We start from the raw sequence: 23,568 nt of genomic DNA, 5'->3' as shown, positions 1-23,568 counted from the left end.
AGGACAAAGAGGCTGGCTCTTATAGTATATTTTAAAGTAAGAATTCTCAAACTTTAAAATGTGTACTTCTTTTATACCTCAAAATACTTCTGATACTACCTCTGTAAATTTGCTTGCCATCCCTATACCATGACATAATGATTAAAGAGCACCAATAGATATTTCACCTTAACATGCAGAAATTTTATAAAAATTATTTTATGTCCTCTAGAGTAAGTGAAAGTTACATGTATCATTTTTATGCACAATGGTTTATAGCTATTAGAAGAAAAATAATTATTTGGTTGATAGATGAAATTGCTTAAATAATTTTTTCTCTATTAAAAAATCAATTATTGTTTCTTAAATTTTCTCTGTGTGGTCATTAATTCTCTATCTTGATTTATGAGACTCCTTTGAGTTAATTATATTTTGAAGACTTGTGGAGCTAAAATTTTGCATTACAGTAAATGTAAATCTTTCAGTTTCCTGAAATCATTCTTAAAAACTTCATTTTTAAGATTCATTTAAATATATTTTATAATCATTTAATATGATGCTTTAGTCTGATACATTTACACAAAATTGCCTCTTTGGGGCTGAAATTTTCAAAAGCAGCCTGGAGGGACAGAACATAATCTGTGGCTTGAGCTTTCAGATGGCCACACACTGCCACCTGGTGGTCTTTCAAACGCTTAAACTTCTCGAATTTCTATCTCATTTCTATTCTTGTTCAAAGGAGTATACAACCATGATTGTTTTTTCCCTCTTCTTCTTTACAGTGGTCTCTTTTAGGATCTCAAAATCAAATTTACAGAATAAAAAGTCTCACATTTTATTGTTTTGACTAATAAAAATGGCTTTTTATCCTGTAGCAGCACAGTGGGCATTGGATGGACCCATAAACATTGTTTTTAACAAACTGCTAATAATGCCCACCAAAAGTGAAAAAGCAGCCAAGTGAGAGCTAAATGGTATTCTGGCAACATAACGGTTACAGTCTCAAGATTTCTAATCACATCATTCACATTCTTGCATTTGGCAGGGAACTTTAAAATAGACCAGGGAGTTTTTGAGACAGCTAGGATCGGCAGCACCTAGGAACAGAATCAGAGAGTGGTTGAAAGCAGAGTGGAGAGTGTGAGCAGGGGAGAAAAACACAGTGGTGATGAGCTATCAATATCTGGCAAGGCTGATACTGTAACTGGAAGGCATGGCCCTGGCAGACGGGTACAAGATAATGTGTGGAAGCCATGTGGTGATCATCCCTGACTGCATCACAGGTGACAGCTATTATTTGTTTATGGCCAATTGACAGAAGAGAGTGAAAAGGAGCTGGGAAATCTGACTTTTAGCATAGAGGTAACATAAGGGCATTTTCCGCTAATCCACCCCAGGTTCTGTTGAGTTCTGCTTTGGACAAGGACGATGTTCTCCCTTTCTTTGCTCATGCCCACACAAAAGTGTCAAGTCTCCTGCCCTCTGTTCAGTGGGGTTTTCGCAGCTGCAGGCTGTCCACAGGTGATGAGGTGACAGGGTTTCCACCTACAGCTCTGTATCGCCCTGCAGAGTACTTGGTGGAAAAGAAAGAAAGGATGAGCGAATGAGCACATAAATGCTGAGTTGGTCTTCACAGTACTGACATGCAATTCAAAAATCAGTAGTTCTCAGAAGGGCAGGGAGGATATGCAGTTTCAAAGATTTAAAGGTACATTATGTTTGTTTCTGCAATACACATTTGTAAGTGTTTATGTAATTTATATTTAAAATAGGAAAAGATACCTATTGTTTTCATAACAAAAACCTCGGAAAATAAAAGTCAAGTAAGTCTTGTCTTTTTGCTTGATAAGGGAATTCTCAAAAAGGGAGGGGTAAAATTTCCTTGGGGAGTTACACCAGAATTTCCTGGGGTGAGCAATTTTTGTTTATATTAAAGGATGAGATTTAATGATTTTTCAATTAGAAATAAGATTGACTCCTCCCTAAAACAGTGCTCCTTTAGGTCTACATTTAAGATTAAAATAAAATAAGCCAATATCATTGAAACAACTAATACATGCAACGCATTAGATACACCTCAACAAATAACTCTTTTTTTTGTTTCATTTTTATTTTATTTTTTAATTAATTAATTTATTTTTGTTACAGATGTTTCTCCTTTTCCCCCCACTGATTCCCTCTTCCTCTCCCTCTCACCCTGTCCCCACCTTTGTTGTCCATGTCCTTTGTTCATACATACATACATACATATATATAAGTTCTGTGGTTTATCTCTCCCCCCACCCCTTCTTCTAGGGATTGTCAGTCTGTACCCCACTCCCATGTCTCTGGGACTATTCTGTATTCAGACTGTTATGTTCATTATATTCCACAAATAAGTGAGATCATATGATACTTGTCTTTCTCTCCTTGGCTTGTTTCACTTAGGATAATACTCTCCAGGTCCCTCCATGTTGTCTCAAAGGATAACAGATATTTCTTTGTTACAGCTGCATAGTACTCCATTGTGTATGTGTACCATAGCTTTTTTATCCATTCATCTACTGATGGACATTTGAGCTGTTTCCAGATCTTAGCTATTTTAAATAGTGCTGCTATGAACATGAGGGTACATATATTCTTTCTGATTGGTGTTTCAGGCTTCTTAGGGTACATTCCTAGAAGTGGGATCACTGGGTCATATGAAAGTTCAATTTTTAATTTTTTGAGGTAACACCATATTGTTTTCCATAGTGACTGCACCAGTCTGCATTCCCACCAGCAGTGCACTAGAGTCCCCTTTTCTCCACACCCTCGCCAACACTTGTTGTTTGATGATTTGGTGATGGCAGCCATTCTGACAGGTGTGAGGTGATACCTCATTGTTGTTTTAATTTGCATCTCTCTGATGATTAGTGATGTTGAACATTTCTTCATGTTTCTTGGCCATTTGTATGTCCTGTTTGGAGAGGTGTCCATTTAGTTCCTCTGCCCATTTTTTAATTGGGTTCTTTGTCTTCCTTTTGTTGAGTTTTATGAGCACTCTCTATATATTGGAAATTAACTCCTTATCTGATATATCTTTGGCAATTATGCTCTCCCATAGAGTGGGTTGCCTTTCCATTTTGATAATTGTATCTTTTGCTGTGCAGAAGCTTTTGAGTTTGATGTAGTCCCATGCGTTCATTTTCTCCTTTCTTTCTGTTGCCTTAGGTGATATATCAGTGAAAATTCTGCTGCATATGATGTCTGAAATTTTGTTGCCTAGAGTTTCTTCTAGGATTTTTATGGATTCCTGAGTCATATTTAAGTCTTTTATCCATTTTGAATTTATTCTTGTGCAGGGTGTAAGTTGATGGTCTGGTTTCATTTTTTTGCATATAGCTGTCCAATTTTCCCAACACCATTTTTTAAAGAAGCTGTCTTGACTCCACTGTATGCTATTGCCACCTTTGTCAAATATTAATTGAATATATTGCCTTGGGTCCATTTCCGGGTTTCCTGTTCTGTTCCACTGGTTTATATGCCTGTTCGTGTGCCAGTACCAAGCTGTTTTGATTACAGTGGCTTTGTAGTATAACCTGAAATCTGGTAATGTGATCCCTCCAACTTTGTTCTTTTTCAAGATTGTTGTGGCAATTTGAGGTCTTTTTTGGTTCCATATAAACTTTTAAATTGTTTGTTCTAGTTCTGTGAAGTATGTCATTGGTATTTAGATGGGGATTGCATTGAATCTGTAGATTGCTTTGGGTAGTATGGACATTTTAATGATGTTGATTCTTCCAATCCATGAACAGGGTATGTGCTTCTACTTTTTTATATCTTCCTCTATTTCTTTTTTCATGTCCTGCAGTTTTCTGCGAATAGGTTCTTTATTTCTTTGGTTAAGTTTATTCCTAGATATCTTAATTTTTTGATGTGATGGTAAATAGGATTGTTTTTTTAGTTTCTCTTTCTGTGAGTTCATCATTGGTGTATATGAATGCCATTGATTTCTTGACATTAATTTTGTATCCTGCTACTTAGCCAAATTAATTTATTAAGTCTAGTAAATTTTTGATGGAATCTTTGGGGTTTTCTATGTATAGTATCATGTCATCTGTGAATAATAACAGTTTCACTTCCTCCTTTCCCATTTGGATCTCTTTATTCTTTTCTCCTGTCTGATTGCTGTGGTTAAGACTTCCAATACTATATTAAATAAGAATGGTGAAAGTGGGCATCCTTGCCTTGTTCCTGTTCTTAAGGGAAATGCCTTTAATTTTTTCCCATTGAGTATGATGTTGGCTGTAGGTCTTTCATATATAGCCTTTATTATGTCGAGATATGATCCTTCTTTTCCCAGATTGCTGAGCGTTTTTATATTACATGGGTGCTAGATTTTGTCAAATGCTTTTTCAGCGTCTATTGATATGATCATATAATTTTTATCTTTCATTTTGTTTATGTGGTGTATCACATTTATTGCTTTGTGAATATTGTACCAGCCTTGCATCCCTGGGATGAATCCCACTAGGTCATGGTGAACAAACAAATAACTCTTTCTGAAATACCGATCAGGTTGGAGAGAGAAGGCTTGCATAACCAGATGATTGCCCACTTTTAATGGCATGTTCCCCTAATATAGTTTAAAACACGAATTTTAAAACAATAATAATAGTATATGCAACTTCTCAGGAAAACATTTAATTCATGAAATCAGTCAATACTTTTTGGTGACTATAAAACATGGCAAACCCTGCCCTCCATTTACTTCCCTCCAATCCACCTCCTAATTGAAACTACAGTAATCTTTATGGAATACAAACTTGAGTGTGTCTCCCAGCTGTGTGACTGCCCTGTCCTTCCATTTGCTTTAGTGGTTCTCTGTTGCCAACATGTTTAAGTCAAAACTCCTTAGCATGGTTTAGCAAGCCCAGCATAAGCTAGAGCCAGCCTGCTTGCCTAACTGGTCTCTTCTCTTGCCATTCACCACTACTTCTGTGCCAATATACCCATACTCTGGCAACAAAAAATTTCTCTCATTCTCTAAAAACCCTTTTTTTTTTTCTTATCCAGACCCTTGCAATGCTGGGCCTTTTGTCAAGATTACTTTCTCCCTACTCCACTCCACTCACCTTTCTGCTTTCACCTGGCCAACTCCTAGTCATCCTTTAGGTCTCAACTCAGATGTCCCTTTCACCTCTTAAGGCTGGGTTAGCTGCTCTCCCTCTGCCTTCTGATGCACTTGTACTTCACCTGTCAAAACACATTTCACACTATATTGTAATGGTTTGGTTACTTGTCTTTCTCCTCCATTAAACTGTAAATTTATGAGGATAGACAACGTTATTGACCACTACGGTATCAACTAGGGTCCACCACGATGCCTGGAACATTGTAAGTGCTGGGTAAATTTGTGTTGAATGGCTGAATATGTATTTTTTTAATCTCCTCAACTTCGGTGGTACATATTATGCGACTTTGCCTTTGTCTCGTTTCAGTCTGTGATGCTCCTTTTACACAGCCAGCGGCGTTACATCTTTGAGTATGACCAATCGGATTGTTTACTCTCAGTCACCATGCCTAGTATGGTGCGCCACAGCTTACAAACCATGCTTTCAGTGGGTTACTATCGGAACATCTACACCCCACCAGACAGTAGCACTTCTTTTATCCAAGACTATAGTCGAGATGGGCGACTGCTACAGACCCTGCATCTGGGGACAGGGCGCAGAGTTTTATACAAGTACACCAAGCAAGCAAGGCTGTCTGAGATTCTCTATGACACCACTCAGGTCACATTAACATATGAAGAGTCTTCTGGAGTGATTAAGACAATACACCTGATGCATGATGGCTTCATTTGCACAATCAGATACAGGCAAACAGGTTTGTTGTAAAAGGGTGTTAATATGTACACATAATATATTTTTGTGAGATTTTTGCTGCCCACAGTCTTAGATAGAAGCACTAGACATTAAATCCAACAAACTGTCACTTTAGTTATCAAAGTATCCTCTATTGAGAATTCAAAACAGATTATACTCTACATGAAAGCTGATTCCTCAAAAACATGCATTGTATTTCTCTTTTTCTTTCTCAGCACTCAAGAAAGCTGAGATCTAAGTATTTAGTCTGTGTACCCATTCCTACTCACCACCAAATCTTCCCAAAGATGCAGCTGAAAGATATGAGTCTCACTGAAAGTAGCTCATGCCCTGTGTAACGTCTATAAGCCTCAGTTGATGGCAAATTATCTTTAGAAGTCAGAACTTTAAAATTATATTTCATTCCAGCCCGTGTGGCTCAGTGGATTGAGCATCACCCCATGGACTGAGAGGTCCTGGTTCAATTCCCCATCAGAGCATATGCCCTGGTTGCAGGTTCAATCCCCAGTAGGGGGTGTGCAGGAAGCAACCAGTTGATGTTTCTCTCTCTCATGGATGTTTCTATTTCTCTCTCCCTTCCTCTCTTTCCAAAAAACAAACGAAAAAAAAGTCTATACAAAAATAAAATTATACTTCATCCTTGGGATTTCTAAAATACCCAAATCCAGTTCCTTCAATGCTGGACTTGGTCAAAACCTTACCCTCTGACTTTATAACCCAGGTTAGGTTAAATGAATTGAAAGTGTTTTTGTCAATAATTATAAAAAAGAAAGCATGTTTATAATATCACTTTCTCTACCTAAGCAATTACATGGGTTATTACTTCTATAGTTCCTATAATCCAATATACAGTATTTTATTTTTTCAAATTTGGTGACCACATTATGAGAATATATACTATGAAATGATATACTCAGGCATTAGATAACAGGGGTTAATTGCTAATATTTTATTTTGAATGTAAAAACATTAATACTAAAGAAAAAACACTAGACCTTTCTGATTGCTCAACATTAGCACCTAGCTTTGTTCTCATTATGTTGATTTTTATTCCTCCAGGACCTCTTATTGGACGCCAGATTTTCCGATTCAGTGAAGAAGGTCTTGTGAATGCTCGATTTGACTACAGCTACAACAACTTCCGGGTCACCAGCATGCAAGCTGTGATCAATGAAACCCCTTTGCCCATAGATCTGTACCGATATGTTGATGTCTCTGGTAGAACAGAGCAGTTTGGAAAATTCAGTGTGATTAATTATGACTTGAATCAGGTTATAACTACTACAGTGATGAAGCACACCAAGATCTTTACTGCCAGTGGACAAGTCATTGAAGTCCAATATGAAATCCTAAAGGCAATTGCCTACTGGATGACTATTCAATATGATAATATGGGCCGTATGGTAATATGTGACATAAGAATAGGAGTAGATGCCAATATAACAAGATACTTCTATGAATATGATGCTGATGGGCAACTTCAAACTGTTTCTGTAAATGATAAAACCCAGTGGCGTTATAGCTATGATCTGAATGGTAACATCAACCTTTTAAGCCATGGGACTAGTGCTCGTCTTACTCCTCTCCGATATGACCTCCGGGATCGCATCACCAGACTAGGAGAAATTCAATATAAAATGGATGAAGATGGCTTTCTGAGGCAGAGGGGAAATGACATCTTTGAATATAATTCTAATGGTCTGTTGCAGAAAGCCTACAATAAGGCTTCTGGCTGGAGTGTGCAGTATTACTATGATGGGCTTGGGCGACGTGTTGCCAGTAAGTCCAGCCTAGGGCAGCACCTTCAGTTCTTCTATGCAGACCTTGCCAACCCCATAAGAATTACCCATTTGTACAACCACACAAGCTCAGAGATTACATCCCTGTATTATGATCTCCAAGGTCACCTTATTGCCATGGAGCTAAGCAGTGGTGAAGAATATTATGTAGCCTGTGACAATACAGGCACCCCACTCGCTGTGTTCAGCAGTCGAGGTGAGGTGATAAAAGAGGTACTGTACACGCCGTATGGACATATCTATCATGACACTTACCCTGACTTTCAGGTCATCATTGGTTTCCATGGAGGACTCTATGATTTCCTTACTAAATTAGTGCATCTGGGGCAAAGGGATTATGATGTTGTTGCTGGTAGATGGACGACGCCTAATCATCACATATGGAAACAGTTGAACCTCCTTCCTAAACCATTCAATCTCTACTCCTTTGAAAATAACTACCCAGTTGGCAAAATTCAAGATGTTGCAAAGTATACTACAGGTATTTAAACAGTATAAAACTTTACACTAAAGAGATAAGTCAGTGGTGTTTATCGCATAATCTCAATGCCTTTGTAAATATGCTTCCTCTTCCTGCCAGTTAGCCGACAAGTTATTGTGCAGGCACTCTCTTCCTTAGTCTTCTAGAGTGATAAAAACTGTTCATAAAACAAGATGCTTTTGCATCCCAGTATATTTTTTCTTTCTTTTTAAAATAGCTTTTTGTTCGTAGTGTTCACTCTTAAAAACTTATACAGGTAATTTTATTTAAAAAAAATTAGGATTCTGTTGCATCAGACAAATCTACCATCACAGTCTGTGTGGCCTATAATACCACTACCACATTAAGAATTTCAGTACAAAACAAAACAGGCCCTGGCCGGGTAGTTCAGTTAGTTAGAGCATTGTCCCAATATACCATGCTTGCAGGTTCGATGCCTGGTCAGGGCACAATCAGGAGGAAACCAAAGAATGTATAAATAAGTGGAACAACAAATCAGTCTCTCTCTCTCTTTCTTTCTCTCTCTCTCTCTCTCTCTCTCTCTCTCTCTCTCTCTCTCTCTCTCTCCCCCTCCCTCCCTCTCTTCCTACAATCAAGAAATAAGTTACAGCCCTGGCCGGTTTGGCTCAGTGGTTAGAGCGTTGGCCTGCGATCTGGAGAGATCTGGGTTTGGTTCCCACTGTGGGTGGCGACCACTCGATGTGTCCCTTTCACATTGATGTTTCTCTCTCTCTCCCACTCTATCTGAACAAAATATCAAAAAATGTCTTCAGGTGAGGATAAAAAAAAATTTAAAAAAAAAAGAAATAAATTACAAAATTTTTCAGTGCCGTAAATTGAGCTTATCTCTGTGATTATCCAGGAATCAGAAGGCTTCCATATAAAGAGGATCATATGTTTTAGAGTGGGTGATATAAGGGGGAGTTTTATTACTAACTTCCCATTGGCTAAGCATACTGAAGGCAGGAGAGGCATCTTTAAAGCTTTCCACAAAGGTTGTGAAGTACAGGCTTTAATTTTTTTCTTTTAATTTTGTGTCTCACAGACATTGGAAGTTGGTTGGAGCTATTTGGTTTCCAGTTACACAATGTACTACCTGGATTTCCCAAACCAGAGTTAGAACATTTGGAATTAACTTATGAGCTTCTACAGCTTCAGACAAAAACTCAAGAGTGGGATCCTGGAAAGGTTAGTAGAAGTTTTATCATCTCTACTTAACTGAAAAACAGAAAAGCATCCAGTGCCTTGAAATGGTATTAACATATATTTGCTTAGTTTTTTTTTTAAGCTGTCTTTAATATTCACTAAATTGTCCATGATTAAGGACACATTAGAAAAAGTTTTCATGAGTAAAAGATTGGGGAATTGGACCTTTTGGAAAAGAAATGGCTAACATGTGTCTTGATGACTGCTAGGATCGACAAACAACAGGAAAAAGGAACTGAACTTTTAAAATTCTAAAATCGGCTATTGGAGGTCAATTATGGAGTCTATGTAGAAAATATTGTTTGTTAAAAGACAAGAAACTATCAGGTTTCCAACTGTAAAGTAATTTAGGGAATAGTGCATAAAGAGCTTGGGAATAACAGATTTAAATTATTCTGATAATGAAAAATATGTATAAGTAACAAAGCAAAATAATAAATATTGCAGTGATACTCTCTGGAAAAAATAAGAATACCAAAATATTCAAGTTTTAGCAAATAATTTGATCAGGAGTTTGAGGTACAAATGAAAATAAGACAGAACTTTTACTTGTAATTGAAAGAAATAAGAATTTCTGTGTTTGCAAAAAAAAAAATGGTTTTAACAAAATAAAACCAAAATTTGGGTGAGAGCGCTTAAAATTTAAGTGTAAAAAATTATAAGGGAAGGAAATTCTAAATAGGCTTTTCCCTTTTTGTAAATACATATAATATATGAATGATTTTTGTAATTAAAAGTCCTAAAGAACTTTAGCAAAATGTTGAAAATTGCTGAAGTTTTCTGATGGATACTTGGAGGTCCATTATTCTCTTATATCTATTTCTCAGTATGTTTGAAAATATCCATAATAAAAAAATCTTTTTATTTTAAGTCCACATAAAAAAGTCAGTGAACTTGTTGCTGATTTGCTGTTGTTATTTATAAGGTCACAGCGGCTTGAAAGCATGAATGACACCATATGTATCTCTTTATATCTTCCTGTGCCTACAGTATTACTCTACACAGTCCTAACAGCTAGTTGGTTTTAGTTAAATTGGCAAGAGTGAAATGTCTTTGTTTTGGGGGAGCTGGACCCACTTAATTTGAAGTGCTTTCTAGCTCTGAATTTCTGTGATATCAAATTTGAACACATTTCCTTATGTTTATTTCACCAAAATACCAAGAAATGTATGCCAAGTGATCACGTCAACTGTTAGTCTTTTCTTTCCAAATCTTTGATGAAGAGATTCCAAATTTGGCTTGTTTTTCAATTATAAACCAGCAAATTGCAAGACTCTGCTTTCCATGGTCACCAGCAATATGGCAGGTGTTTAATCCTGTGCTACATTTGCACTGTGCCTTTCTTCTTTCCTAGACTATCTTGGGTATTCAGTGTGAGCTCCAGAAACAGCTCAGGAATTTCATTTCTTTGGACCAACTTCCCATGACTCCCCGATACAATGATAGACGATGCCTTGAAGGAGGGAAGCAACCAAGGTTTGCCGCTGTTCCTTCTGTTTTTGGAAAAGGTATAAAATTCTCCATCAAGGGTGGCATAGTAACAGCTGATATTATAGGGGTAGCCAATGAAGATAGCAGGCGGCTTGCTGCCATTCTCAATAATGCTCATTACCTGGAAAACCTACATTTTACCATAGATGGAAGGGACACTCACTACTTCATTAAGCTTGGGTCTCTGGAGGAAGACCTGGTGCTCATCGGTAACACTGGGGGGAGGCGGATTCTAGAAAATGGTGTCAATGTCACTGTGTCCCAGATGACTTCTGTGTTGAATGGGAGGACTAGACGGTTTGCAGATATCCAGCTCCAGCATGGGGCTCTGTGCTTCAACATCCGCTATGGGACAACGATCGAAGAGGAAAAGAATCATGTGCTGGAAATCGCCAGACAGCGTGCTGTGGCCCAGGCCTGGACTAAGGAACAAAGAAGATTTCAAGAAGGGGAAGAGGGTATTCGGGCATGGACAGAGGGGGAAAAGCAGCAGCTTTTGAGCACTGGGAGGGTACAAGGTTATGATGGGTATTTTGTTTTGTCTGTTGAGCAGTATTTAGAACTTTCTGACAGTGCCAACAATATTCACTTTATGAGACAAAGCGAAATAGGCAGAAGGTAACAAAAAAAAGATCTGCCTTTGCGTCACCAAAGACTGCCTGTTTTTAAAACATAAAATGGTTTATTGTATTGGTTTTCTAGAACAGAACTCTGTATATGTAAATATGGAGGGAAAAAATATCCAACTGCCTTTCAATGTGATGGAAGATGGTATTTTAATATTGTTTCTTTAAACTCTTTAAGAAATGACAGGTTTTTAGTTCTTGTGTGGCAGTATTCAAAATAATACAAGTAGAACTCAAACAGCTAAAAACAAAAAGTTTTCAGAAAGCACTACTTTAAATTTGTCGAGCCATGCGTGTATATATGTTCAAATATACAGAAAGAACCCAAGGTTCTATATCTCTATTGCAACAGGAAGTTTCATATTTAACTGTTGGCAGAAAAGGTGGTGCAATGGTATCTGAACCTTACATTTCGAAAGACTGCCAGCCTTTTCACATTTTCCAGACCTGTTATAGGAAACTTAAAAAGAAGTGTAAAATGTCCTCAGCCACGATTTCCTAGAGTCAAGAAACATTTACCCTTCCTCCCTAATTATTCCTTCTTGCTTGTTAAAGTAAATGCCATGTTGTTGTGCTGTGTTTTGGCGTGTGGTGGTTGGGTTCTATTTACCATGCTTCCCTGTGGGTGTGGTACCCAGACTGAATTGCCACTGTTTGTGTGTACATGATACCAAGGCAGCTGGCCCATGTAACTTCTCCCACACCACCTGTTTTGACTACATTTTGTTTTACTAGATTGTCCAGCTGTATTGGCCTCATGTAAACATAGCTTTTATTACCTGGGTAAGAATACTTTATTTATATATAGGGTGTGTTTTGGTCATAGTTTCACATTAGTGATTCAGTATTTATACACTAATCCAATGGCTTTGTGCACATGAAAGGTAATTTACTACGAAGTATGATTCTGGTACAAAAAAAGAGAGACTTTAGCAGGCCTACATGCCTGGGATTCCAATAAATTACATTCACTACTACTGCAGAAATTCATAAGAGCCAAAACCTTTAAAAACTATACTGAATACTAAGATTGAAAGTAAAGAACCAAAGGGGAGACCAAACTAAACATCACAGTAGTTGATGTTTCATCTCAGTCAGATTTAGCTTTCAAATATACTGTATTGAACATCTACTAGCCATAGTCAGGAAATTTAATTAAGCATACCCTTTCCGACCTAAAACATTTCAACTATTTTTTTACCAAAATAATGTATATGTTTAGTTATTTTAGTTCTCCGTCTTTGCCCATTAACTTGATTTAATCATCTCCCCTACCTAGGAAAATAGCTATTTTCCAGGAAGGGTGATTTTGTTCTGCAATCATTTAAAATTTAGGGAAAGATCAGGATTAGTGTTAATGTCAATTGCAGTTTCTCAATCTCTGTGAAACCTGTAGTAAACGAAGCCCCTTGAGGAGCTGGGAGATTCGTGCCCAGTGACAAAAACACAGTTTGTCAAATGTTGTCTAGTTGGAAGTTACCACAAATGAAAATACATGACAGCATGGTGTGGCCTGTAGAAAATCCCCCTGAGCCAGCTTAACCACTTTTATTCCTGAGTCTGGACATCTGCTCTGTCTAGAGATTTATGACGAGATGTTATAGTTTGGATTCTTTCCAGCTACTACCTAAATGCAGTGTGGGGGTCATTCCCTTTCTTTGTGACTATAGTGTCTTTGAAAAGATGCAAAGTCAGAATCCAGGCTCAGGCTAAGGTTTTTTAAGAGTCTGGCTCCTTACTGTGAAAAGTAGAGTGAGGGGAAGACAAAGAACCACAGATAGTAGGGGAGGGTATGTCCAAACATCTCATTTTCACAACTTTCAAGTTGGCCTTACCACATTCTTACACATGTATTGAAAGACAGTGAGAGAAAGAAGTAATGATGAACTCCTCTCTTTTTAATTAGAAGTGCACCAACTCAAGAGATTACTAAATCAGACTATAATCATATCATTGGTTTTTACCCTGCATCAGGCCTGTATTAATGGTACAGTAATTATTCAGAATGGGATTCTAAAATGACTCAAAAACTTGTTGAAAATTTGAATACCTCCACATCAACCTAAAAATGGACCTTAAGTTCCTAGAACTTCTGATGTTCTTTTAAATTAATGGAAAAATAATTTGTGAACTGTATATAGAGAGTACATTCATAAATGTGATGTATTTTATCACTAATCCCAGATATTGATATTAGAGTCTATTTTGCTTATATTTTAAGTGATTATACTTCTTGCAATTCACTGATGGCATATCATTTTCAGACTGCTTTAAATATCTATTAGAAACAAATATTTGAAGCTTTTACTTAATAATAATTATGTTGAATTGTGCATTTCTAGTTTGTAATACATATCTATTTATTTGATGCCTTTAGTTTCTTCAAGTTATATTTATATTATATTAAGGAAATGCACTTTTTATCACTTCCAGCTGTGGTTTTAATACTGCCTTGAACTATTACTGTTCTCCTTACCACTTCCAAAGTTTTGGGGTGGAAAGAGAAAAACCCTAAAAGGTTAACACTAATGAGTGGTAGATGTAAGAGAAACATTTTGGCATTTCTTAATAAGAACATGGATATATTAAGTACATTGCTTTCTATTTGGCTGAATACGAAGAATGCCTTCATTGACTTATAGTTCTGAAGTTTAAATCAATGACAGGACAATTCATTTGTATTTCCTGATTAAGGTAAAAGCATTTTAGAGAGAAATAGTGGATTTATCATACCCAACAGACGGTGGCTGACACCGCACAGTCACACCCCGTTCAAGTAAGTTAGAATGAGAGCACAGTAGTTGGGCTCTCTTATGAAGAACATTCTGGTTGTATTTCCTGTGGTTTTTCCTAGTTAGACCCATTTCACTTTTGCCTTTTTTTCCCGATTGTTTTGGTTTGTTTTTACTCTTGCACTGCAGTCTAGAGATCCAAATGAGCTGAAAAGTTTATAGTTTAACAGACATTTAAATACATTTATTTTTAGTTGTCATTCTAAGCATTATTGATTAGAAGCATGACTCCTAAAAAAAAAAAGGGAAATAAAGGCCAAATTTTAGCAGAACACTTACCATATAAAAAGGCACACGTTTTATTTTTATCCCAGCAAAACAATGTATGAAATAAGTGTGTCCTTTACCATCAATTTATCTAAAATATATATATATATATATATATATATATGTGTGTGTGTATATGTGTGTGTGTGTGTGTGTGTATATATATACACATATATATATATCATAGCCAAATATATGAAAACTTGACAATATATAATTTGTAATTCACATTCTAACTACATAGAGAGGTATAAAGTTAAATAATAATTTTCATAAGATTTTTCTTTGTCATCACTGTTGGCACAGTTTCAAGCATTCTACCATGTTATTTCTACTTTTTTTCTTTCCTTTTCAAAAAAAACTTAATTGATTTTTTAGAGAGAGAGGAAGAGAGAAAGAGATTGAGACATCAATGTGAGAGAGAAACATCCATCAGCTACCTCCTGCATACCCCCTAGTGAGAATTGATTCCCACAACCCAGGCATATGCCCTGACAGGGAATCAAACTGGACCGCTCAGTTCATGGGACAATGCTCAATCCACTGAGCCATACCGAATAGGCATCTTTTCTTTCCTTTATATTTATTTATTTATTTACTTACTTACTTACTTACTTACTTACTTATTTTAACCAGACCAGGCCCCACTGTAATACCACCAACGAGAGTCAGGGCAAAGTTTTTGCATTTATGAGTATAGGTTTCTATAAGGGCAATTGTAGTGGTGTTGAGCGGTAATGGAAGCAAAAGTACAATGATCAAGTATTGAAAGAAATTTGGAGAGATTAGAGTAGATTATAGCTTGTGGAAAACAGAAGGCTTCAAATGGGAAGCAACATTCTTGTTTTCTTGGAGAAACTCACATACACATAGCTGCCCTGACTGGTACTAGATCTCAGACTGCTCTTTCACAGCCTTCTATAAGATTTTTCATTCTGGGGGGGAAAAAAAAAAAAAAAAAGCAAAACAGAAAACAAACAGCAACAAATAGTGACTGTTATGTCAGTGTGTCCTTCATGTGAAAGCTATTAAGGACCAAATATACTACTGTGTGTAAGAAGAAATTACTTCCTAAACAGTAAGTGAAATAGTTAGTTAAACTTGCTGTGGATTTTGTCTTGGCAGTTGTCATCTTACATTATTTGTCAAAGGAAATGTGTTTAGCAGTTAAAAATCTTTTCTTAGATTTAGTGGTGGACTTTAACTTCCTAAATAAATGTTAGTATATCAGATTGTGTCCTTGAAGAATATTTTACTTGTATGAATCATGATAATGTCTAAATCTTTACTATTCTTCTGGCAAAAGCATAAGTAACAGAAAAGGTGAAAAAGAGAAGTATAGCCTTTACATCAGAAAAAACATTGTTTTTTAGCTGCTTACTTTCTCATGAAAAGTAAAAATGTTTACAGTGTATGCCAAGATTTTCAGTTTCTATATAACAACAGTTAGAAGTTCTAATCATACTGAACATTGTGTTATAATGGCCTGAGCCATGTTGCTAGGAAACAATAGGTTCCAATTTTGTATTCCTGCTCTCACTCCTGTGCTGAAAAGTGGCTGGATACTGTACAGGTTCATGTTATCTGGCTGCAGTTAAATGGTCTTTTGCATTTTGCTCTGGTTTTCAGGCCAGAAGCATGCATTTTTCTACAAAAACATCACAACATACTGTAAATATTTAAAAGTTAAAACATTATGTGTCGATATTTGAAAGAAAAATGTACTTTGAATATTTTGTTTTTAAAAAATAAAATTGCAGACGAACACTGTGTCCCATTTTATTCATGTGCCAAATGATCTTCCCCAGTCAGTATGGTCACCTGAGATATAAAAAGTGGCTCCCTAACAGGGTACAATAAACCTGCATTATATTGAAAATGTAGGTGCAGAAATTTAACAGACATTAATCCTAAGCAGACATCTCTTTATTTTTGTTTTCCATAGAAATAGAATCTCTGACACAAATAACTGTTTAATAATAACAACAACAAAAAAAAAAGAATAGTAGCTGTTGAAAATTTAAATGCCTCTAGGCTGTGTCTTATAAAAAGGTTTGTCTCCTGTTGATGCCTTTCTGAGCAATAGAAAGAAAATCAAGAATTGTGCCCTGGCCGGTTTGGCTCAACAGTTGGAGAGTCAGCCTGCAGAACATAGAGTCCTAGGTTTGGATCCTGCTAGAGGCACATACCAAAAAAAAAAAAAAAAGAATTGTAAGATGGGGTTGGGGGAGAGTTAGGAGAGCAGGGCACCCAAATGCATTGGCAGAAAAATGGCAGGGAGAGGCAATCAGGAAAGACTCAAAAAAAAGAGCACTTCTGAGACCCTAGGTCCTGGGCAATTACAATGGCCATTTGGCCCCCACTTTAAAAGTAATACTGGGAAAGCTGGCCAACAGATCTTTCAAAATGCAACTTGCTAATAATGGGCCACTATAGTCCAAACAACTTATTCTTGAAACTGGCTTGAAATCCTGGACTTTATGTCACTCTAAAATGCCCTGCTCCCTTTCATTCACTGATATATGCACAGATACAGTGAAAACATTTGTGAAGCAAAAAGACAACCCCAATTGTCTCAACACAACCCATCAGCAAAGTGCAACACAGGGTGCGGGGTTAGGGTACATACCAGTATCATGTGGAAATTATTTTTTTCAAAATAATCATCCCGGCCTCAGAGCACAAAAAGAAAGAGGCAGGCACTCCTACACAGAGAATTATTAGAATTAAGAGATTTCTCCATATTCCCCATTCACTCTCACTTTGAGAGATCTTTGAATATTAATATTATTTAATAGTACTACTACTGTTTTCATTTAAATAATTCTAGAACCTCAATAATCCTGTGAGGTAAGCAATACTTAATTGTTCTTACCTGGCAAATGCAATAATAGTAACAGATTGACTTAAGGTAAATCTGAAAAGAAAATTCAAGTTTCATCTATTATGTTGATGGGCTCTCTCCAGTCTATCACATTTGTTATATATTTCTGCATAAAAATATTCATTTTTAAAGTCAAATGACCTAATGATGAAAATTCGGCCTTTCACTAGAATTTTGGCCAATGATCCCAAATTATGAAAGTGTCTAAACTGGGTCATTTAACTTCACCCCTAGCAGCAAACTGAGAAATAATTGTATCCCATTTATGGCAAGGGCAAACATAGGCAACAAAGTTGAATTTATAGTTCACCAACAGGAAGATTAAGTATCTTGTAACCTTGAAATGCTCAAGGGCAAATATAGGTTTTGTTATTAATAGACTCTGGAGTCTGAACTTAAAAAAGTGAATGTAATAAAACATAAGTTGATGTCTAAACATTTTAACAGATTTTAAAGCTTTCTCTTACACTTTAAATTCTCTATCCATTCTACCACAAATATATTAAATCCAGCCCTCTATTTATACCAGAACACTTCATCAGAGGTGTTCTCTGTAGACTCGCTCTACCTATGTTCTGCTACCACCAAGGTTCCTTGCTTATAACAGCCAAGTTGACAATTACCTAAGCTGGTCTCCATACTGGCCTTATCTCTTAAGAACAAATTTCAGAGGAAATGAATGATTAGTTGATCAATTGTCATGTTCCTTGTGGGCTTGCTGACACACTTTTTTTTTTTTTCCTGAAAAAATGTCTACACTTGAAAATATATGAGCATTTTTCTATCTTGACTCAGCAACTTAAAGGTACATGTTAGCATGGCAATATTTTAGATATGGCAAGGATGTGACCTTTCTGTAAAGGTGCAAGCTATTATATGCTGAGAAATAGCATGAATGTTCATGCTGGGAAAGAAATCGTGAAAGGAACTTGATGAAAGAAGGCCAGCAAAAGAAGACAGTGGGTAAGCACATCAACTGGAAGGTATGACAGTAGCAAAATCAGGAGAACACTTACCTTTTTCAGGGAATCTGTCCAATAAGGTAAGTAATATGGCTTTCATCAATGCTTTAATAAATGAATAGCACCTACCTCAAAATATTTTTAAGAAATATTTTAAGACAAATTAGGTAAATAAAGCTTTGAAATACTTTATTAAAATATGAAAGACCATTAATAATTCAAAAAAGCTTTACCAAAAAAGGCTCTGATAAAAGAACAGGCAAACATAATTCATATATTTAGGATTATTTCAGAATGAACAAATTAGAGCAAAAAATAGTTACACCTATTAAAATTTAAACGAGCCCTGGTCAGTGTGCTCAGTGGATAGAGCATCAGCCTGAGCACCAAAGGGTCTTGGGTTTGATTCCCAGTCAAGGGCACGTACTGTTGCAGTTTCAATCCCTGGCCCCAGCTGGATCAAATGCAGGAGGTAACCAATCAATTTGTCTCTCTCACATTGATGTCTCTCTTTCTCTCTCTCTCTCTCTCTCTCTCTCTCTCTCCCTCCCTCCCTCCCTTCCTCCCACTCCCTCTAAAAATCAATAGAAAAAATATCCTTGGGTAAAGATTAACAAAAAAAAGAAATTTAAACCCAAGCTACAAATAAGTAAAAAGTATCTAAACATATACATTTTATTTTGAAAGTCAGCTTTCTAAATTTCTTGACAAGTCAAAAATGGTGCTTTTACTTCTAGAAATGGTAAATGGCCCACAATACATTGTACTTCTATAGCATCCACGAAAAATGCTCAGAAATCAGATCTTGCCAGCATATGAAGAGCTGTTCTGTTTCTTGACAGTTCACTAATTATTAACCAAGCTCACCACCACCCATCTACAACCCAGAATTCCAATGTATTCATTTACAATGAAAGTTAGCCTTTTCTTCGGAACCATGGACCAGGTCTTTTGTGTTGACTCATTCTGCCTCTAACGACAGATGTACCTACATATTGGTGGACTCACCATGTACTTATCACCTTTTATTGTTATTTTCTTGTCATTTAATTGTTATTTTCTTTTGTCTTTTATTGTTACTGTTTCTTGTCCAACTAGACAGTGAGCTGCCTGAGTGCAGGGATCAGGTGAAATTTTACTTCTCTACTCCAGTGACAATTGTGTTTGTTGAGTGAATGAATTCTCTGAGCCCTGAAGCAACTTGACATATAATCAAACCACAAGAGTCATGGAAACATAAAATATGAAAAGAAAATACAAATCCCCATCATTGTGTAAAATCTTGACTCTCACTTAGGTTGCAATCACTTGGAATGGTTAAAAATTAACACAACTGCCCTGGCTGGTTTGGCTCAGCAGTAGGAGCGTTGGCCTGTGGACCAGAGAGTCCTGGGTTCGGTTTCCGCTAGGGGCACATACCAAAAAAAAAAAAAAAATTAACACAACCATAAGCTATCCAATAGTCTGTAGAGCTACTTAATATGGAGATCACTCAGAAATCAGCTCCTCCTGAGCCACCACTGAGGAGCCACAGCTGCTGAAGCTTCCCCTTCAAAATAAGGTTTGACATGATGTAGCAACAATTGGGGCAGGCAGAGGAAAATGAAAAGTCAAGTCCACTTCACCAGATTCACAACATAGTCTCCAATCCTGTAGCATCAACTGTAATAAACATTTAGAGAATATTTTAAGGTATGGGGTTTTAAACTCCAGATTGGTCAGAACATTAGGCAAGAAGGTGGCTTTTGGACTTAAACAGAAATTCTTTACTCCTTATTTAGTACTTGTTTTAGACTACAGTGGACAATTTCATGAATCACAAAGGAATCTACAACACTATAGCTAGTGTAGAGCTAGTTGACTGCCAGGTAATCAAGTAAGAATTTAAAAATCAATAGCTATTATGCCGGCCGGTGTGGCTCAGTGGTTGAGTGTCGACCCATGCACCAAGAGGTTGCAGGTTCAATTCCCAGTCAGGGCACATGCCCAGGTTGTGGGCCCGATCCCCAGTGGGGGACATGCAGGAGGCGGCAAATCGATGTTTTCTCTCATCAATGTTTCTGTCTCTCTCTCCCTCTCCCTTCCTCTCTCTCTCTCAAAAAAAGAAAAGAAAAAGAAAAAAAATCAGTAGTTATCAAATAATATTTCGCTAGAAATGGTGTTTTTGAGAAAAACTGAGAATTGTTTTTATTTATATTTGGTAAGAATTAACATTAATCTTTTATAAAGTGTCATAAGGTTTAAATTGTTTCCCATTCATAAATATAACTAAAAATAACCAGTGGAATTACTTTTTCCCAATCCTCATTTTGAAGCTCCTCATTATCCATAAAGTTCATTTCAGCTTTAACATCATGTTATATGCTTCCATTACAGGACTATAATGGTTTTAGAAATGCATTTGTAGCTCACTGAACTGTATTATCTACAATATATAAGACTTAGCATATATTTAAATTATTGAAAATAAAGTACAAGGTCTTTTATTTTTCTTCATGGCGCTTTCAGGAAGACATCAGGATCTTCTCTTCTCCCTAAAGAAAAATAATAACGAGAATCAAGAAAATATAAACTTACAAGCAATTAAGATTACTGGTTAACTCAAACTTATAATCATAAAATTTCCAACTGCATAAAGCTCACAGAGATACAACTCAATTATATAGCTCAAGGAGCTAGTGTTTAAAAGTGAGTAATAAAGAATAGAAAACTGAGCAGAAAAGAACAATTAGCCAATTTGTCAACTGGAGTTCTATTTCCATTTCTATTATAAAAGCCAACTATTCATTAATTTAATTTTCCACTTGAGTCTAATTGTCAGTTTATGCTTGAGCCTGGGTCCCTGTCTACAAAAGGATATAATGATTCATTTTCTTTTATCATAAATATATATTGTTTCAATCAGGCATATCTTCTTACTCCAAACAAATTATTAACCCCTTCCAATAGATGAGTAAACAATTACATATCTGATGGCTGCAGACGTTAGCTAGTATTTAATCCTTAGCTTGACACATGCACTAAAATAGCTTTGCTCAAGAGATGTAACAATTTGTGCCTGTGGAATAATAAAGTCTACTAATTTCATATATTTTTTAAAATGTATCTTTATTGTGGAAAGTATTACAGATGTCCCTCCTTTTTTCCCCCATTGACAACCCACCTTCCCACCCCACCCCCACCTTCACCGCACCATTGTCTATGTCTATTGGTTGTGCATACATGTATATAAGTTCTTTGGTTCATCTCTCCCCCTACCTCTTCCCTCTGAGGTTTGTCAGTTTGTTCCTTACTTCCATGTCTCTGGATCTATTTTGTTTGTCAGCTTATTGTGTTCATGAGATTCTACATATAAGTGACATCATGTGATACTTGTCTTTCTCTGTGGAATAATAAAGCCTACTTAATTCATATCCTTTGCTACAATAAAATTTTATTAATTCAAGCACCACAAATTCAGAAATCAGGATCACCCAGGCCAGGCTAACATTAGTTATGCCTTCCATGAAGAAAAAATATAGTTTATTAAGCAAAGGTAAAGGACACCCAGGTGTTCTCTGAATTGTCCCATCTTGTACATTATTTGGTCTGAATTAGCGAAGTGAAACGATGCTTATGTATTGACAAAAGAAAATGGGGAGAACAAGATAGAACAAAAGGTTAAATGTTGTGGGCTCATAGAATTTTTTTACATCTTTGTAGGAATTTTTTACTCTAAAAGCTCTTTTTTTAAAATGTTTAATTACAATTTACATTCAATATTATTTTGTATTAGTTTCATTAAAAGTTTATAATACGGCATGCTGAAATCAAAGCATGGAAATAGTCCTCTCCCCTCTCACATAATTTCTAACATTTACTTTCTTATTGCATTTCTTCTAGAACTTCCTATAATTATATGTTTATAACTAGGTTGACTCATAACCCCAAGCTTCCAAACCCTGACCAAGATTAACAATGGGGTGGGGATCTGGGAGGAAAAAGGGAAGGGGACTAAGAAGTACAAGCTTCCAGTTATAAAATAAGTCACGAGGATGTAAAATACAGCATAGAGAATATAATAAAAAATATCATAATAACTATGTATGGTGTCTAATGAGTACTAGACTTATTGTGGTGATTTTTTAATAAGGTAATACATGTTGAATCACTATGTCATAAACCTGAAACTAATATAATATTGTATGTCAACTGTAATTAAAACAAAAATTTGAAAAATTAACAGTAAACCATACCTGTAGTACCTTGTGTACTTCTAGCTGAGGACTTCTCCACTGGATACTGTAGAGGTATTACAATACCTTGATTTGGCTTCTGAAATGCTGAAATGAGATTTTTTATTTTCCGGAAAAATCTTTTATGAACCCCAGGTGCTGTCTGGAAAATAAAAGGCCAAGCAAATTATTGAACTACCTCATAATGATACAAAAAGCCCTACAACATGTATGAGGGATGCTTAGAGAGATAACATTTGTGTAACTTGTTCAAATATTTAAAAACATAAGGAAGAAGAAAAAACAACGCCCCAGAAGAGCTAACTTTAGTTGGCTGAATTTTCCTGCAAGAGGAGCTAATGAGCTGTCATTTTAGTTCTCCCAGGGGTGGTGTTACTTTGTACTAGCTTTTGCTCATTGCCTTGCCCTTCCTGCCTGCTACCCATCATGTATCCTGAACCTCTAAGGGTATACAGGCCATTACCCACAATGAATTCACCAACTTAGAAGATGCAGTTAAACACAGAGAGAAAAAAAAAAGAAAAAAACACAGATCCTACAGGTCATTAATAAAAAGCCCGAAGAGCAAACAAACAAACAAAACAAAACAAAACAAAAACACCATCACGTATCTTCCCTGTCATCATCCCACAATATAAAATGCTACAGAGGAAATTAAAATTGACTGTTATGATACACACAGTGCATGGCTAGTTAGTCCTTACATGTTTACCTCATAATATGTCCTGCCTCATCCTTCACATTAAACTTTTTCCTCCTTGGGAAACTTCCGTTTCCTCCCCAAAATTATTCTTTCCATCAACACTTCACTGTGACAATGCTTTATCTATGACACAAAAATGAAAGACTATATAAGGTCACCCTTATTTATTTGTTTGTTGTTGGAGACATCATTATTTGCAAGTGACTATAAAAATGCATTCCTTTCCTGACATCAGTTCTCTTGCAAAGACACAACTTGAAATCAATAACAATTTCCTGCAATGGCTAATGAGCC

General features: G+C 36.3%; 2 protein-coding genes across 4 annotated transcripts in view; one reads left to right on the top strand and one right to left on the bottom strand.

The window, feature by feature from the left end:
* TENM1 (teneurin transmembrane protein 1) overlaps positions 1–11,483 on the top strand; it is an 883,219-nt gene extending 871,736 nt beyond the window's left edge. For 2 of the 3 annotated variants that reach the window (XM_036271239.1, XM_036271238.1), the window contains exons 29-32: positions 5,442–5,829; positions 6,888–8,108; positions 9,154–9,296; positions 10,669–11,457. In XM_036271239.1, coding sequence (XP_036127132.1) covers positions 5,442–5,829; positions 6,888–8,108; positions 9,154–9,296; positions 10,669–11,427 — 2,511 coding nt within the window. In that variant the 3' untranslated portion in view covers positions 11,428–11,457. Of the gene's footprint in view, positions 1–5,441; positions 5,830–6,887; positions 8,109–9,153; positions 9,297–10,668 lie in introns of all 3 variants that reach the window. The other variant, XM_036271240.1, reaches the window with a different exon arrangement.
* Positions 11,484–20,377: 8,894 nt separating this feature from the next.
* The window catches only part of SH2D1A (SH2 domain containing 1A), a 33,247-nt gene continuing 30,056 nt past the window's right edge, over positions 20,378–23,568 (bottom strand). The window contains exons 3-4 of the mRNA XM_036270943.1: positions 22,572–22,713; positions 20,378–20,870 (exon numbers count right to left, since the gene is read on the bottom strand). Coding sequence (XP_036126836.1) covers positions 20,830–20,870; positions 22,572–22,713 — 183 coding nt within the window. The 3' untranslated portion in view covers positions 20,378–20,829. The remainder of the gene's footprint in view (positions 20,871–22,571; positions 22,714–23,568) is intronic.

The sequence above is a fragment of the Molossus molossus genome, unplaced genomic scaffold (assembly GCF_014108415.1).
Source record: "Molossus molossus isolate mMolMol1 unplaced genomic scaffold, mMolMol1.p scaffold_m16_p_2, whole genome shotgun sequence".
Classification (NCBI taxonomy): domain Eukaryota; kingdom Metazoa; phylum Chordata; class Mammalia; order Chiroptera; family Molossidae; genus Molossus; species Molossus molossus.
Note: the sequence above shows the minus strand (reverse complement) of the source record. Positions and strands in the feature narration are given on the sequence as shown.